At 42.5% G+C, this 17,953-nt stretch overlaps 1 protein-coding gene across 17 annotated transcripts in view; it reads right to left on the reverse strand.

The window, feature by feature from the left end:
• Nucleotides 1-6,743: 6,743 nt before the first annotated feature.
• CYRIB (CYFIP related Rac1 interactor B) overlaps nucleotides 6,744-17,953 on the reverse strand; it is a 147,646-nt gene continuing 136,436 nt past the window's right edge. For 14 of the 17 annotated variants that reach the window (XM_035011939.1, XM_035011946.1, XM_035011938.1 and 11 more), the window contains 4 exons: nucleotides 17,299-17,378; nucleotides 15,877-16,003; nucleotides 13,882-13,952; nucleotides 7,004-7,491 (listed from right to left, as the gene is read on the reverse strand). In XM_035011939.1, coding sequence (XP_034867830.1) covers nucleotides 7,428-7,491; nucleotides 13,882-13,952; nucleotides 15,877-16,003; nucleotides 17,299-17,378 — 342 coding nt within the window. In that variant the 3' untranslated portion in view covers nucleotides 7,004-7,427. Of the gene's footprint in view, nucleotides 7,492-13,881; nucleotides 13,953-15,876; nucleotides 16,004-17,298; nucleotides 17,379-17,953 lie in introns of all 17 variants that reach the window. The other 3 variants (XM_035011942.1, XM_035011944.1, XM_035011936.1) reach the window with 2 other exon arrangements.

A 17,953-nucleotide genomic window follows, 5' to 3' on the forward strand; every position in this document is an offset into this window, starting at 1 on the left:
TGTCCTTGGAATGAGGGTTGCAAGTGCAACCTTGCCTTTCCTGCTCTCAGAGGCTGCCTCAAGGACATAGCCTTGAGGTGGTGATGTGATGCTGAAAACACCTACATGGTGTATAAATGAACATAGCGCCTCTTTATAAACTTTGAAGATTTGGAGGGCAGGTGCAGGGATCCATTCATCTTGTTGCCACCCAACACAAGACCTGTATGTAAGTTCCCTTCACTGATATTAAAACTAACCCCTTGGAGTGGCCTGCCGCTTTCTGAGGTCTCTCTCCCTGCCCTCTCACTACAGGGGTCAGTTTCAGATCATACCCAGGAAGCTGAAGCTCCCAAGAGGGTTGTGAACCAGCACTCCATGTGTTTGTACCCCTTCAATAACATGCTCACATACAGTGGCCGCTCAAAACTATTTTCCTCCCTTTGTAGGACCCTCTAGAGAGCCCACCCTAACAGTACTCACAGGAAGGCCCTTGTCTAAAATCCCCTTTCAGGGCGCCTGGGTGGCTCAGATGGTTAAGCGTCTGCCTTCGGCTCAGGTCATGATCCCAGGGTCCTGGGATCGAGTCCCACATCGGGCTCCCGGCTCAGCGGGGAGCCTGCTTCTCCCTCTGACCCTCTCCCCTATCATGCTGTTTCTCTCTCGCTCGCTCTCTAAAAAATAAATAAAATCTTTAAAAATAAAATAAAATAAAATCCCCTTTCAGCAGCTAAGTCAGAGTCTCCAGGCGCTGTGAGCTTGTGACCAGCAGAGGAGGCAGGATAGTTGAGCTGCCTTGTAGCCATGGGGGTCTGAAAGAAGAAGCATCTCTCTGCCCTTGACCATCCCTGTGCAGCTCTCCTCTTTCTTTGGACCTCCCAAAAGCACATAGGGCACAGCCTGGAGGCCAGTGTTGCCTGAGCAGCTTTTCCAGGTCTGAGGTGAGACCTTAGAAATAGGGAGAATGGGTCATAAAGCCACTGACAGGCAGAAGGGGGACCAGAACCCATACAGTGGTCTTTTCCCTACCCAAACCATTCTGGTGTCCACCTTCCATGCCCCTCCCATCTCTCAGCCTCTCGCCACCCAATGCTCCAAGAAATACTCCCGCACTGGGCCAATGGGGGCCGGAATCTCAGGGCAAAAGCCCTCAACTAGTGAAAAATGCTAGTGCTTACTGAGCCAGAGATAATCTCCCTGCTCCTGCAAAATATGCTCCACTCACCTCCTTCCCACTTCCTTCCCACCCCATACCTCCTTCCAGGTGTTCAAGCCCCAAACTTGGATCATTCTTGACTCCGATCTGCTGGGGACACCTGTGGCTCTCCCTCAAAATATATACTGGATCTCATTCCTTCTCACTACACCCAGTGCAATGATCTGCCTTTATTTTTTGCCTCGATTGATTAATTGCCTCTTGCAATTCCTTAATTGGTCTCCTTGCTTCTGTCTTGCCTCATCTCAGTCTGTTCTTGGCAGTCAGAGGGTTAGAGTTAAACCTTATCAAAGATATCAGTTTATATCAGTCCTTGCTCAGAGCCCTCTGATGACTCAGAGCAAAGGCCAAAGTCTTCTGGTTGGCTGCTATGGCCTTATGTGATGCGATGCCATTACCCCTCTGACCGCACCTCCCTCCCTGGCTCCCCCTGCTCCTCAGGCACTGTTTTGCTTTGAGGGATCTGCAGTTGCTCTCAGCTGTCTGCCCAGGACCCCTTTCCGCAGACACCCTCACTGCTAACTGCCTTCCCTCCTTCAGTCCCGGCTCACATGCTACCTTCCTTAAGACACCTACCCTTGTCCACCCTACTAAATTGCTAACTGGTCCTCTGCCCAGCACTCCCAGTCTACCTTAATTTTCCCATAGGCCTTAGTATCTTCAACTGTACTGTATAATGATTGAAATCAGTCCAGTAATTAATTACATCTAGACACTGGGAATACAGCAGTACAGGGAACAGACCTGGCCCTGCTCTAATGGAACCGACCATCTGGGGTGTGACACACAGGCACTAAACAAAAGTTCCACGATCACTTTGCTAATTCCTGCCATAATGATGATATGCAGGAGACTGCCGACCTGGTTAGGGGAATCTAGGGCCTCCTCAGAGCTGAACATGCCCTAGGATTCCACTTTGATCAAGCACACTGATCAACAGCATGACTTTCCCAGGTGTCACTGACAAATGTGCTACTTTGGGAGATACGTCTGAGGGCAGAGGGAGAAGGATAAAGAAGGGTGGCAAGAACAGCAGGGGTCAGGCCTCCTATTGTAACCTTAGACCAACCGCAGATGGGCGCTGGTGGATGAATACTACCCTCGTCTGCATCCAGAAGGACAGATCCAAGGGGCTTTCTACAAAGCTCCCCAGAAGGGCCAGGAGCACAGAGTCCCAACATGAGAACCCAGCCTTGTATTGACTTTCCCTCCTGGCCTGTTTCACTCTGCCCACCCCCTGGTTCTGCTCACTGGGACCTCCTCCAAAAATTACCCACAGCACACAGCCCTTGCTCATGCTCTGCTTCCCATGGACACCCCAGGCTAGAACAGCAGGTTCAGTGATAAGTGAAGCGGAGACAAAAACAGAGTAAGGGTAGTGCGGAGTGTCTGGGAGGTTGTCATTTTCAACAGCAGGGGTCAAGGTAGGCCTCCCTGGTAGGTAACATCTGCACAAAGACAGAGGGCATGACCCACCCACAATCCCAGTAGGGGGACCTGCCACTGCAAAGGACTTGGGAGAGGGGAGTGACCACCCTGTGCTCAAGGAACAGCAAGCTTAGCCTGGCCAGGGGTGATGGATGCGAAGCGAAGGAGACACATGATACTTGCACACATGCACGAAGGCTCCTCCTCACACCACTGTTGACAATAGTCTGGAAAGAGCCGGAGTCCATCAAACAGAGGGATGGTTAAGTAAGTTATAGTACATCCATATAATGGAATACTACACAGCATTCAAGAAGAATGAAAACACTCTTTATATAAAAATATGGAACAATTTCCAATTCATATTAAATGAATAAAGCAAAATGTGGAATGGTGCATATAGGAAGTTGCATTTGGGTAAAGGCATGGAAGAATAAACATCAATGACATAAAATTTGAACCCAGTCTATTGCACTTACAAAAGCCATACAAATTATTTCTCCTACAACCACACATTATTGAGGAATTTCTCAAAAAAAAAAAAAAATCTTGAATGCTCCTGGTGTTATGTGTAAACCCAATATTCAGACCACACCATGGAGAATATACACCCAATATTTGCTTTTACTGTGGCTTCTTCTATCCGAATACCCTCTCTGAACACCCAGAACATGCTGCCCTCCTCCATTCGGGCCCCGCCCGGAACCCATCATTAGAGTCCTAAGACACAGTCTAAGTGGGCTCTGGAGAGGTACTTACTAAATGTTGACGGACATAAAGATGTGCTTGTGAACACACTGACTGAAGCAATGTATCCGTACACTGGAGTTTGATGCTTAAAAATCATTGTGTTGCTAATTTTCATTTCAAAAGGCAGTTCATCGCCTCTCCATTTAGAAAACTGGAACAACCACACAGTGTTTATTAGTTATAGGATCTTTAAAGGGTTCATTAAAATTGAGCAGCTTTGCCTAGCACCTTCACTGAGGGAAGTAGAACTGGTACTGTTGACTACTCTAGAATAAATGGAAAACAATACACGTTAATGGACAGGACACTTGGAATAGACTGCGTTGTTGTTTTTAATACAGTTAAATGTCATGATGGACATAATGAGACTGACAGCGAGCACTTTTGATACGTACAGGACATTATGGGCATTATCTGGCATAATCCTCAGGGCCACTGTAGAGGGGTAGGTATCTCGAGTATTACCCATTTTGTAAATGAGGACGTGGACTCACCAAAGTCACACTGAGTTAAACTCCAGTCCACCAACTCCAAAGTCTGTGTTTTAACTGTTCACATTCCTACTGCCTGTTGCAGATAGTATATACAAGACATGTAGTATATGATGTGGAATCAAACATTAGAGATTTTGTTTCAATTCTCTCATTTTACCGAGGAGGCAGAGTTCCAAAGAAGTGATGTGGCTTGGGTTTCCTGACTCCTCATGCACAGATCCTTCTATGCATTCTTCTATGCATCACACTGTACAGAGCCTGAAATATGCTCGGTAAGGGATTATTTCATAAGAATTTATGGGATGGAGTTGACTGCAATCTCAAATGGAACCAGAATGGCATTTTTAACTCAAAAGACCTAGATTTGAGTAAAAATGCTAACTATCTTTATGACAAGTCTAAAATATTTTGAGCAATCTTAAAATAGCCGAGTGCTTTTTAATCCCAATCTGTAAAGGGAAAATAGCTGATTGAAATGTTCTAGTCATCCATATTGAGGGCTGTAGAAATGGGGCAGTGGCGAAGAGAGTCATGATGCAATGGGTACTTTGTATCATGAGGGAAGAGGCACAGGCACTGGACTGAGAGGAGCAGAGATACTGAGCAGAACTGTGTTTTAGAGGGGAGAGGGGGCTAGAGGAGGCCGGGTTTCGAGTGTCGTTAAGATTTACCGACGCGGAGCAGGGTCCCACCTCCCTCCAGTTCGCAGGGCAGACCCTGCCAACTCACCTTGGCCCTCTTTCTTGATGAGCCCATGGTCAGTCCCATTATCCTTCACTCTAGGACGGACGTTACGAATAAGAAATCAGACTTGGTAGGTGGGAAGTTGACGATTTGTTCTCTTTGGCCATCTGAACCGCAACTATTAGACCCGAAATTAAATCCGTGGCAGCAGGGATGGCTCCTTTTATCACACTGCAGCACTGCACTTCCCCCCAGTTCTCAAATAAACCTGCTCTTGTAACTAGCAGAGGGGTCAGCAAACTCTTTCTGTAAAGGGCCAGATAGTAAATATTTTAGCCTCTGAGGGCCATATGGCTTCTGTCACAAGAATTCCATTCTGCTGTTGTAGTGCAAAAATAGCCAAAAATAATATGTAAACAAGTGAGTGAGGCTGTGTTCCAATAAAATTTTATTTATGGACACTGGAATTTGAATTTCATATACTTTACATATGCCATGAAATATTCTTTTGATTTTTCTCAACCTTGTAAAAATGTAAAAAACTATTCTTAGTTCACAGGCTGTACAAAAATAGGAGGTGGGCAGATTGGCCCGCAGACCAGTTTGCTAGCCCTCAGTCTGTAGTAGATTTCTCTACTTCTCCAATATGCGGAGCGTGAGCTGTGCTGACTGCAAAGGCCAGTCTCTCTTCCAGCTGCCTCATTATTTTTTACTTGTGTTCATTCACCCCATCCGAGCATTCGCTTGGCCCCTACTCCAGTCTGGGTACTGCACAAGATCCTTGGGGCACTGAGGGAAAAATCAGACATGGCTCTTATCCGAGTTCTCACAGGGTCAGAAAAGGCACCCACAAGTGCAGTCAAGTATCAGAGGTGTTGGAACAAGACACCAGTGTTGGATTCCCAGGGCTGCCATAGCAAATTACTACAAATGTGGTAGAAATGTGTCCTCTCATGGTCCTGGAGACTGGAAGTCTGAAGTCAAGGTGGCGGCGGCAGGGTTGGTTCCTTCTGGAGACTCCCTTCTTCTGGAGTGAGAAATCTGTCCCATGACTCTCTTCCAGCTTCGGGTGATTGCCAGCCATTCTTGGTTCCGTGGCTTGTCGATATGCGCTGCTCCTATCTGCCTCTACCTTCACATGGCCTTTTGCTCGGTCTGTTTCCCTTTCTTTTCTCTTACAAGGATTTGTCATTGGATTTAGGGCCTACTCTAATTCAGGATGGTCTCACCTCCAGATCCTTGATTTTACCTGCAAATACCCTTGTTCCAAGTAAGGTTATATTTTCAGGTTCCAGGTAGACGTATCTTTTAAAGGGCCACTATTTAACCCATTACAATACTCTTAGAAGACTGGGGTAATGTTATCCTGAAGGCTTCATGGAGAAGGTCTTAAAAAATGAGAGCTGCTGGTCAACGGATGGACGTGAGGGAGGAAGGAAAGTGCAGGCTTGGGGACCAGCCAGAGTTGGTGTGGGGGGTGTGACGCCACACGCAACTTAGAAATTGCAGGCAGCTGAGCCTGGCTGAAGAAGAGCAGGGTATGCACCGGGAGCACATGAGACCAAGGCCAAGGAGGTCAGCAGGGAGTCCACGGTGGCGATGTGGGCATCATGATCCAGCACCATTAAGCCAGAAGGATTTGGTGGAAGCCTCTGGGACTCCTTCCACTTGAAATGCACCAGAGCTCAGACACTCAAGACACTCATCACAACCCCAGCACAGTGGGACTAGACAAGCTTTAAGCTGTTTCTCCCAATCAGGACATTTCGATCTCATGATTAAGGTTTTATGATCTTTAAATAACACACACGCGGGTTTTCTACGAGTGTCAAGGCTTATGGCTTCAAGCCCCTCTGACACACACGCTCCTCCCAATGCTGAGAGCTGCTCTTCCTGCCACCCTAGTCGCCTCCTGTGACCACCCTCTCACCCCTGGGGACTGTGAGTCAGGCAAGTGCAGTTTTCTTCCTATTACTACAACCATACAAGAGTCAATCAAGAGTAAGAGGCAGTTAATGACAAGATCAATGGTCTTACTGCATTTAGCAAGATTTTAAAAGCAATCAAAACTAAGACAATAATGAAAAATACTATTACAAAGAAGGGGAAATATTTGATGTGTGTACGCACTCCACTAAAATAACACGGGGAAGACTTTACAAGCTTAAAAACAAAACGCCAGTAAACCAAGCCACACTTAGAAAAATGAAAGCTGATTTTTATTTTATCATCAACAGCCATTCTTTAAACATGAACATGCATACGTAATATTCTACGCACACATCACAGTTTTTAACGTTAGTTAATAAAGGTTAAACACACAACATACATCCTTACAAAAAAAGTCAAATGCAAACTTAAAACTTTAAACAAAAGTCTTACTAATTTAAAAAAAGTTTGTGTTGGGTACCATTTGTACAACACAAGTTAATTTAAACATTTTCATTTTGGCTGCACATGAAAAAAGCGGCAGTAGAAAATAAAGTCATTGAGGGTTTTTAAATAGCAGAATAGGCAGTTTTGCCATGCAGGAGAAGCAATATTAAATATTAGTTTTCAAAAAAAATCCACATTTAAAAATATTTAGTTCAAGTCACAATTTTTCTCAGTAGAGACCCCAATGCAATGCATAATTAGCTGCCTTAGATGGCCCGTTTGAAAGGACAATATCCCTTCAGAGTATAACTTTACTGATTTTGGCACAGAAAAGAAGTCTTAAGAACGAGAACATGATTAAAAAAGAGGGAAGAGGAACAGAGGCAAGAAATAAAAAGCAAGAGTACATGAGATAGTAATTGTAATCACTAAAAACTGAGCATTCCCAGTCACTGCAGAATACTGTCTTCCATCCACAGCAGGTGCGCACTCCACGGCTGTTACTGCAGCATGGACTTGATTTGCTTGGAGGTAGTCTCATCATTCAAATGTTTTGTTGTGTACCTAAAAGTAAACAAACAAAAACAGCAATTTTAGGGAATTTAAAAAAAATCATTATCTGTACTCACTGGTTTCTAGTATTACAAGATGAGCAAATAGGCCAATCTTCCCTCACAGAATCATGCCCTTGATTTCCAGCTTCAACTGGATTCAGGTTCTGTCTTGCTTAGCCTCCCTACCAGCTTTTAAACAGAAGATCCAAGAACTTTGTAACTGCGTCACAACTGGTTAAAGTCTAAAGGAAACACTCAAGCTGCACCTCTCACTCAGATGAAAACAGTCCTTGCTCCATCTCAGGGACTGACAAATTACAGCCGGTGGCCCAATCTAACTCACTACCTATTTTTGTATGGGCTGTGAGTGAAGTACATTTTTATAATTTTAAATTAATGGGGAAAGAAATCAAAAGAATAATATTTCATGTTAACATGGAAATTATATGAATGCAAATTTCAGTGTTTTTATAAAAAGTTTGTTTTTTTTTTTTAATTTTATTTATTTATTTGAGAGAGAGAGAGAGAGAGAATGAGAGACCGAGAGCATGAGAGGGGCGAGGGTCAGAGGGAGAAGCAGACTCCGTGCTCAGCAGGGAGCCTGATGCGGGACTCGATCCCGGGACTCCAGGATCATGACCTGAGCCGAAGGCAGTCGCTTAACCAACTGAGCCACCCAGGCGCCCCTATAAAAAGTTTTAATGGAAGACCGCCATACTGATTTACTTCAGTATTACCTATGGTTACCTTCTTGCTACAGTGGCAAAGTAGATGTGACAGAAACCATGTGGCCCCAAACCCTAAAATGTCTGTTTACCCTCTAGCCCTTTACAGAGAAATATGCTGAGCTCCGTTCTAGTCCCAAACTATCACATCCCAAAATGTCTCAATACTCTTAAGTGCCTTGTTTCCAGCTAGATGTGTTTTGCTATAGGCATGTAAACACAAGAACATAAAGAGTGATCACTGGTTTATGAGAAGATTCACCACAGGAGCCCTTTAATAGCCCAAACTAGGTGAGTAAGCCTACGTGTCCGACTCTGCTCCAGGAGCTTACAATCTGGCAGGGCAGACAGATGGTAATATACTCATACCAGGGGCAAAGGAGGAAAATACCAAGTGGGGCCTTAGAGACAGGTTATTCCAAGTGCAGTGAAAGCAGTGGAGGATATTAGGTGGGATTTCATTTAGGTTCTGGAAGGACTGCTCTGGCTGCTGAGGAAGAAGTGTAGGGAGCAGAGGAACAGCACAGGGACCAAGCAGGGCGCTGTTCCAGGGGCCTCAGGGAGGGATGACCAAGGCCTGGACCAGATGAGAAGCAATGGATACAGATGTTCAGTGCTTGAATGTGGACAGTTCAGACAGAACTTAATGCTGTATCAGTTAATTTGGCTTCTAAGAATTTCACATATAATCTTTAAGGAATATATCTTTTTTTTTTTTTTTTTTTTTTATTTGACAGAGAGAGAGAGAGAGAGGGAACACAAGCAGGGGGAGTAGGAGAGGGAGAAGCAGGCTTCCCGCTGAGCAGGGAGCCCGATGCGGGGCTTGATCCCAGGACGCTGGGATCATGACCTGAGCTGAAGGCAGACGCTTAACCGCCTGAGCCACCCAGGCGCCCCAGGAATATATCATTTTAAGCAAGTACACACAGATGGTCTTTGTGTCTTCAAGAAATTTAAACCCAATTCTTGTTAGTTTCATTTCAAATCAATTTAAAAATTGAAGAAAGCACCTGAATGCAAAGCCTTGGAGAGGTAAGGACACAAACATGTACTTATTAAGTACCTGATAAATTCTCAACAGTTTTACTTGTAAGTCATTTCCAAACTGTTCACATATTACTAAAGAGACACCAGAGCACCTGGCATGTGATAGGTGCTCAATTAATTGGTACTTGTGGAAGGAGACAAGAAAATATGCAGCCAGGCTGGAAAAACAATCCATAAAGGAATATTTACATTAAGTGGCAGGCGATGTAGCCAACACTAAAGCCTTGTTTTCTTTTCCAAGTGCAGATAAAGTATATTTAGCTGCACACAATCCTACTGATGTCAGGAAATAAAAATGTTTAACATCCTTCTCTTCATTTCTGTTTTTTCCCTTTTCCTTTATGCGCCTGAATAGGGGACAGGGCCACACAAGTGGCACACCAACATTTCTACACAGATTTAAGTTTTAAGTACCACTACTCAGCAATGTTCTGGGACATTCCAGGAGTTCTGAGTGCTTTCCTCTCTACCAGACACAAGTTCTTGCTGCTTCTGCGGGATGTGATCATGCACTTCCAGCAGTTCTCAGATCCTTGCCCTGAACGGTGCTGACTGGGAGGCAGGCCTGTCACATCACCACATTCTTCTCAAGAAATGGCCAGGAATTAGGGCACCTGGATGGTTCAGTTGGTTAAGCGTCCAACTCTTTGATTTCAGCTCAGGTCATGATCTTGGGGCTGTGGGATCGAGCCCCGTGTTGGACTCTGTACTGGGCGTGGAGCCTGCTTGGAATTCTCCCTCTCCCTCTGCCCCTCCCTCTCTAAACAAACAAACAAAAAAAAAAAAAACAAGAAAGAAAGGAGGGAAGGAAAGAAGGAAGGACAGAGGGAGGGAGAGAGGGAGGCAGGAAAGAAAGAAAGAAAGGGCAGAAAGGGCAGGAACACCTAACATGTATGAAAATAATATATGGACACGTATGGCATTATTTCACTTTGTGCATAACACCAAAGTTCCTCTGAGTGCTATGACTTTTCTACCGAAGAAAATCAACCATTATTTACCTTTACTCTGAAATTTAATAAAGAATGCAGTTATCTAGCACTGAATCTTAACTCCCAGCTCTAGGTTGCTCTCTCATGGTCAAGGCACTTGGTTCCATTTTTCCAACCTGTAAAATTTAGGCATGACTTGCTGCTTTTCTGTAATCACATACTATAAGTTGGAGGCACTATATATAATAGCTACGGAGAAGCATTCAAAATAAACAGCATATATATGTGTATGCAATTAAAATTGAAAATTTTTTTAGTTATTGGGGTGCCTGGGTGGCTCAGTCAATTAAGCGTCTGCCTTTGGCTCAGGTCATGATCCCAGAGTCCTGGGATCGAGACCCGCATCAGGCTCCCTGCTCAGCTGGAAGCCTGCTTCTCCTTCTTCCTCTGCCTGCCGCTCCCCCTGCCTGTGCGCGCAGTCTCTCTCTCTCTGTCAAACAAATAAAATCTTAAAAAAAATAAAAATAAAAATAAATTTTTTAAATTATTAACTGTCGGCTCTGAGGCAAATGATGGAGTGAGCATCTCTAGTAAAGCAGCTACTCAGAAAGTAATTCCACAAAAGTATCTCCCATTCTGTAGAGGTGTAAATAACAACAATTGCACAGCACTTTTGGGATTATGAAATGCTTTTTAAATAGTATCTCCTTTGCTCTTAGAGTGAAGAACATTAAGGGCTACAGTGATTTAGTTTGAGCAGTGTTTCTCAAAGTGCCAGCATTACATCAGCTAGGGTGTTTGCTTATAAAATGAGATGCCCGAGCCCCACCCCAGACCTGAGAGAGAGACTCTCTGGGGGATGGTGACCTGGGGATCTGCATTTTCACCTCCTTCCTAGTTATTCCAAAGCACTTCAGAGTTCAGTCATGTAGGAAACCTAAGGCTCAATGATATAGCATCAAGCACATGGGATTTTTATTTTTTTATTTTTTTATTTTTCATTCTTATGTTAATCCCCATACATTACATCATTAGTTCTAGATGAAGTGTTCCATGATTCATTGTCTAAGCACATGGGATTTTAAGAATGAAATCCTGACTGTGAAAACAGATTCCGACATTTATTAGCTATATGATCTGTGAGTCTCTCAGACATCCCCAGCACCTCCTATCCATCACCTACCTCACAGAGCTGTGGTGTGGATTAAATAAAGTCCTACATATGACATTGTTTATGAACGTACAGTGATATAAAAATGTTACTAATTGTAACCACTACCATAAAGTATCAAGTGTACCAATGAACCTTACAAAACTTCCCAGGTGAAAAAGTAAGAACCTGACACATAACACGTAAAAGCAGTTCAAGAGTTATCTCTGCAACAAAACCTTCATTTTCTACTTTCCATTAGATACGTGGAACAAAAACTGAAAACTGACAGGTGGCTCTTGCCTCAATGGTGCTTTACTTCCCCTTTCCCTCAAACACAGACTGTTGCATGCGAGACTTCAATCCCACCTCTCAGCCCCGTTGCCTGGGCTGCTGCTCTAAACAAGAGGCCCAATTACCTTTAAATTCTGAAAAACAAAAGCAAACTCTGAGTTTTTAATGTGTGGGGCACTGTCCCTTCAAGGTAAAGAAATACAACACCAGGCCCAGGGCGCCTGGGTGGCTCAGTCAGTTAAATGACTGCCTTCAGCTCAGGTCATGATCTCAGGGTCCTGGGATCGAGCCCCACATCAGGGTCCCTGCTCAGTGGGGAGCCTGCTTCTCTCTCTCCCTCTGCCGTGCCCCCCCGCTTGTGCTCTAAGTATAAAACTCTTTTTAAAAAATTTAAAAAACATAAAAAATAAAAAGAAATACCACCAGGCCCTCCTAGACTTTGATTCCCTCTTCCTTTTCAAAGCAGGTTTCCTGTCACTGGCTGGCTTCACAGTGTCTCACCAGTAAGAAAGAAGGGTCTTGGGAGAAAACCCAGGCTGACTGGGACCCAGGGAGTCTTCAGAAAGGGATCAAGTGGTAAAGATTCACAATACCATGAAATGGATAAAACCAATGAGGTTTATGTTGTAAAAACCTCCAGAGTAAAAAATTCCCGAAAGTTATGGTTTCTATAGGCTTATGGTTGAAATAGTTCGACATTATGAGGCTTTTTATTGTTATATTATGATCCTGAATCTTTCTTATATTTGTTTAGAATTGACCTCCTTTACTCATGTAGTCACTGCTTACAGAATACTTTTCATAATCCTAATAAAATCATTTGATGGTTCCATTCAACTGAGATGATACAGCATAGAATTCTGCTTTATGATGCACCAAGTGTGACTAAGCATTCAAGAGGAATAACAACCTATTTTGCTCATTAAAGGTGAGAAATTTAATACTGAACTGGCAATCATTTTTGTGTATCATGTGAACTACAGTGCACTACAGTGAAAAGCAAAGATGGCCCATGACCTCAAGAAGTCTCCATAGAAATATTCTGTGCCCGTGTAATTTTGTGTTTAAACACAAAATAATCGAGCAATGAGCAAATTATCTTTTATGTTAGGGAAGTTATACTATAAATTAAATCTCTGTGAGTCCAAGATGTTATAGTACGCTGAAATTTGCATTTAAAAATATTCCAGCAGGAGCGCCTGGGTGGCTCAGTCATTAGGCGTCTGCCTTCAGTTCAGGTCATGATCCCAGGGTCCTGGGATCGGGCCCTGCATCAGGCTCCCTGCTCCGCGGGACCCCTGCTTCTCCCTCTCCCACTCCCCCTGCTTGTGTTCTCTCTCTCGCTGTGTCTCTGTCAAATAAATAAATAAAATCTTATAAATAATAAATAAATAAATAAATAAATAAATTAATTAATTAATTAAATTAAATTCCAGCCTTCAAGAGGTGCTGGCCACTCAGTCAGCAGAACACGTGACTCTTGATCTCGGGGTCGTGAGTTCAAGCCCCGTGCTGTGCCTAGAGCTTACTTAAAAAAAATAAAAAGCCTGTCTTTAAAAAAAAAAAAAAAAAAATTCCAGCATTCTTAGGAGCTACAGTAATATCAAGTAGGTCTAAGCTGAGAAAAGACAGCAAATAACTGCTTTATTTTCATTATAAGAAATACTGTAAGAAATATACAAAAGTAATAAAGATATCTGTGAAACTAGAAATGTAATCACACTATTTTAAGGGAAAAGAGCTAGTTTTCGTAGAAGTGTTTTTATGGTATTATATTTGTAAAAAGATAAGTATCACAGAACTGTGACTATCTACAAGTGTAAAGAAAAAGCTTTGCAAGACTATATATCAAAGTGTTAATAGTGGTTTATTTCAAAAATAGTGAGATCATGTGATTTCCTTATTTTGCTTTAAATTTTCCTGTGTTTGCTGAATTTTATTTACTGTGAGCATGTTGTACATTCATTAAAAAAATTAAAAAGTAAACATCCCAAGACAATAAAAAAATGAAAGCCAAGATCTTTGGCAAAGAAATAAAGCTGCTATTTTCATGTGACTGCACCCCCCTGACACGCACGCTCTCTTTATTGTAAAAATACTGTAACCAGTATTTGAAAGCAAGATTGCCAGTAAGCAAAATGAGATCTTCCCATTTCTAATATGAAATATATATTTTCTTTGTACTATTCACATTTTGAAGCATTTTCTTACAGATATTTTTTCTATACATATGCACATGTACATATACACACCTGAGAGCATTTAGAAGACCTTCTACACTATTTGGAGGTTGGTCCTTAAGAACTTTGATACAACCTTTCATCTAAGGAGAAAAGGAAACAGAAAAGGTAAAAATGTTTGTTTTCCCATATAACATTCATTATCTCAAAACAGTAGTACTTAAATTAGCACAACTATGGAACTCATGAGAAATTACATTCTTAAAATGTCAAAATCATTTTTCTTAAAAGAAGGAAAAAAATCTACCCAAATGTTATTTTCAGTTTCTCTGTGAAACAAAACTTTTTAAGAACCGATTCGGTCAAACAAAAGCACCATGCACACGAATGAGAAAACGAAGGGTCGGCTAAGGGACGACTTCCCGGAACAGGTGCGGAGCAGCTTTTGAGAAGACGGAATGGACACGCTGCCAAGGAACAGAGAAGCCTTTCCAGGTAGACAAACACCTTGACAAAAATAATAAAGCTCATCACACGCAGAGGACCGAATTTTGCAAGGCTGAAATGACTAGCATAGGGGAGTTTACAGAGGGCCTCACAAGCCAAGGAACACTCAGTTGTAACTAATGGGGTAGGGACTTGTTACAGGCTATAAAAAGGGAACAACTTAGCAAAGGTGGTATGTGAGGACGATGAGCCTGACGATCGTGAAAACGTAGAGTGTAGTAGAAACAGCACAGGCTTGGAGCGCCTGGGTGGCTCAGTCAGTTGAGTGTCCTCCTCTTGATTTTGGTTCAGGTCATGGTCTTGGGATCCTGGAATCAAGCCCTGCATTGGGCTCTGTGCTCAGTGTGGAGTCTGCTTGGGATTCTCTCTCCCTCTACCCAATCCCCTTCTAGAGCGCACGCTCTCTCTAAATAAATAAAATCAAAAGAAAGAAAGAAAAAAAAGTAGAAAAGGCGAGCACAGGCTTTGGAAGCCATGGAGATGTGGGTTCAAAATCCCGCTCCACAATTCACTAGAGATTATACTATGTAATTTCCCTAAATTTTAGATTCTCTCTTAGTACAGAGGAAATAACATCTACATCTTAGGAGTATTTTCAGAGGTAAGTGGGGAAACAAGCATAAAATTCCTGAGACACAGTAATCAATAAATGTTAACTCATTTCTCTTCACAGAGGATGGACATGAATAAAGAAAGGTAGGGAGGCTGGTTAGCAATCAGTAATCTAGACACGAAATGCTGACAGCCTGAGCTAGCTATGAAAAGGAAACTAACTGGAAGACAATTCTCACCAAATACTGGTTCTAATTCTGATGAACAGGGTCAGGAAAGAAATTACAAAACAGAGAAACCAGGAACCTGCTTTATTCCTAATATGAACTTCTATAGAGACAAGCAAAGTGGGAACCCAGACTAGAGCCACAAATTATTATGATTACGAAGGGGGAGAAAATCTGTATTATATAGTCTTTTTTTACTAGGAGCACCTCTACTGACTTTCTATATACATCTGGAAATAAATCTTTTGTTTGAACTGGCCTTTGGTCAAAGAACGAAAGGAAATTTCTTATGTCTAATCATTTATTTATATTGCCAAATATGCAGGACTGCTGAGGAGCAAGAGGGACAAGGAGGCATGCTAGAAGACTGAGGCTGTCCTCAGGTCATTCTACTCCACCGTGTATGGCTGTAAAAAACCCAACACAAGACAAAAGGCAACAGAAGCCCACCATTATCGGAAACTATAAAACTGAGGTCTGTGACAGAGTGCAACCTGCAGCTCTTTTAAATAAACGCCTACGAGGGGCGCCTGGGTGGCTCAGTCGGTTAAGCAGCTGCCTTCGGCTCATGTCATGATCCCAGGGTGCTGGGATCGAGCCCCATGTTGGGCCCCCTGCTCAGCGGGGAGCCTGCTTCTCCCTCTGCCTGCCACTCTGCCTACTTCTGCTCTCTCTCTGTCAAAATAATAATAATAATACTAATAAAAACCTTAAAAAAATAAACGCCTATGAGTTCCACTTATGGAAATGGTTTGGAATTAAATAAAGCAATATAACTTACATCAATCTTTGAAGTTTTGGCAAATGCTCCCACTGGATGTACGTGGTCATAGAGTATTATGACACCCACCATTACCCTCAAGCAGAATGACACCGTCTCTTCATTTGTAAATCTGCTTCTGTATTCCCTGGAGGGTAGAAAACATATGGATGGATGAGGCACATCACTACTTAATGAGCTGATTCAACATTCAGTTGATGCCGAAGGATGTATCCTGTTGATCTCTAAAAGGAATGCTAACATTATGTACCCCCTTTCTCCATGGTGAGATTCCCAGAGAACTGAGGTGGGTGCAGCAGTTATTACGTACGTATTCTGATCTCTATATGCACCCTCCTTGGCGTATCACCCCTTCTGTTTGGCAGGGATGAGGCAAACTTAGAGAAATCAAGTAACCCCCAAAATAATGGTTTCAGGACAGGTGCTTTGTAAAGGTTGTTCCCACCAATATGATGAAAAAAGCCACTAGCTTAACAGAGCAATATGCTTGCTATTTAGAAGCTAACTTAATCTAAGCATTTACATTATTATATTACTGGATTCTAATTCTACTAAAATTCACTCATATTCTTCTCTCATTTGGGAAAAAGGGAAATAGAACTTTCATCTATATATAAGGCAGCATGGCATAGCAGAAAGCATCCAGAACCAGGATAGGGCATCCAGGACATGTGTGGCTGACTGGCCACTGGGCATTAAAGTCCCTTCACTTCCCAGGACCTCACTCCCCTAAATGACAACGATAATGAATAGTTGCCCTCCTACTTCGTAAGGTTTTCCAGTAAGATGATGTGTAAATACTGCTTTGGAAAATGAAAAGCTCCACAAAAACAAAAGTTATCTAATAAAACCATGTTATTTAGGAATCCAGGAGAGATTCTTTCTGCCTGCTGATAAGAAATCCAGCCAGACAATACCGTGGTATATATGATAAATGGCTTGAAAGTGAAGGGAAACCCAGCAGAGAATTCAGATTAGTGTTGGAAAAATTAACTAACTAAATAAGTAAATAAATGAATGAATAAAGACTGAACTAATACTGAGAGAAAGGGATAAGTAGAAGAGTAACTCTCGTCCTCTAGCAAAAAGGCAAGGTTCTTACTGGAAAGGAGAGAGAATGCTGATGAGAAGCATAACCAAAACAGCAAAGCTCTTCCCTATCTCCATAAGAGCACCACAAAATTCCGCATTCTGAAGAGTCTAATAAGGGAGTCTGACTGGCCTTAGGGACCTGAAAACCCACTGTACTTTCTACTTAACCAGAAGTTACATTAAGCTCCAGATTATTTTAATATTGTTCATATATGTAACATTGGATACTTCAGATATACTTATTTTCTGCCTTCCAAATAAGACCTGTTCATTTCTAGACAACTATTTCAAGAGGATTGTTAAAGTGAAAAAGAATCAGCTAATACTCACGGTGTTTCGAGCATGACTCTGCATACACTAGCCATGGTGCTTAGACAATCTGTGGTATTTTCTATTGGTAAATTTTTATTCTGTAAAAGTGTATGGAGGAAAAAAAGTGAAAGTAATAGTTATTACTTAAGTATAATTTAAAACTTAACAATGTGAAAACTGACAACTTTAAATGTTGGTTCCTACTCCTAATTTTGTAAAAAAATGGACTAGATTCTAGATATTGTTCTAAGCTCTAGGGATATGGCTATGAGCAAGAGAAGCAAGATCCTGCTCTCCTGAGAGTCATTTACACTGTAGCTGAGTAGAAACAACCATTACATGCAGACAGGGCCTCACAGGCCATGAGGTAGGGGGATTTTATCCTAAGGAGACTGGAAAGTCACTGGAAACATTTTAAACAGAGAAAGAAGGGCATGTGGTTTTTAAAAAGAAGATTACTTGGCTGCTCTTTGGAGAAAGGACTATAGCGGGGCAAGAGCAGAAGTAGTAAGACCAGTAGGAACACGAATGTCATAATCCAGGTATGAGGTGAGAGGGCGGTGGGCCGATCTGGAGAGGTAGAGCAAGAGAGGGGCTAAGTTTTCAGATTCGGGGTCTATTGTGGAGGGAGAGTCAATAATACTGTCTCACAGAGGAGATATAAGAAGTTAGA

Source organism: Mirounga leonina, unplaced genomic scaffold (genome assembly GCF_011800145.1).
Source record: "Mirounga leonina isolate KUSES-001 unplaced genomic scaffold, KU_Mleo_1.0 Mir_165, whole genome shotgun sequence".
Taxonomy (NCBI): domain Eukaryota; kingdom Metazoa; phylum Chordata; class Mammalia; order Carnivora; family Phocidae; genus Mirounga; species Mirounga leonina.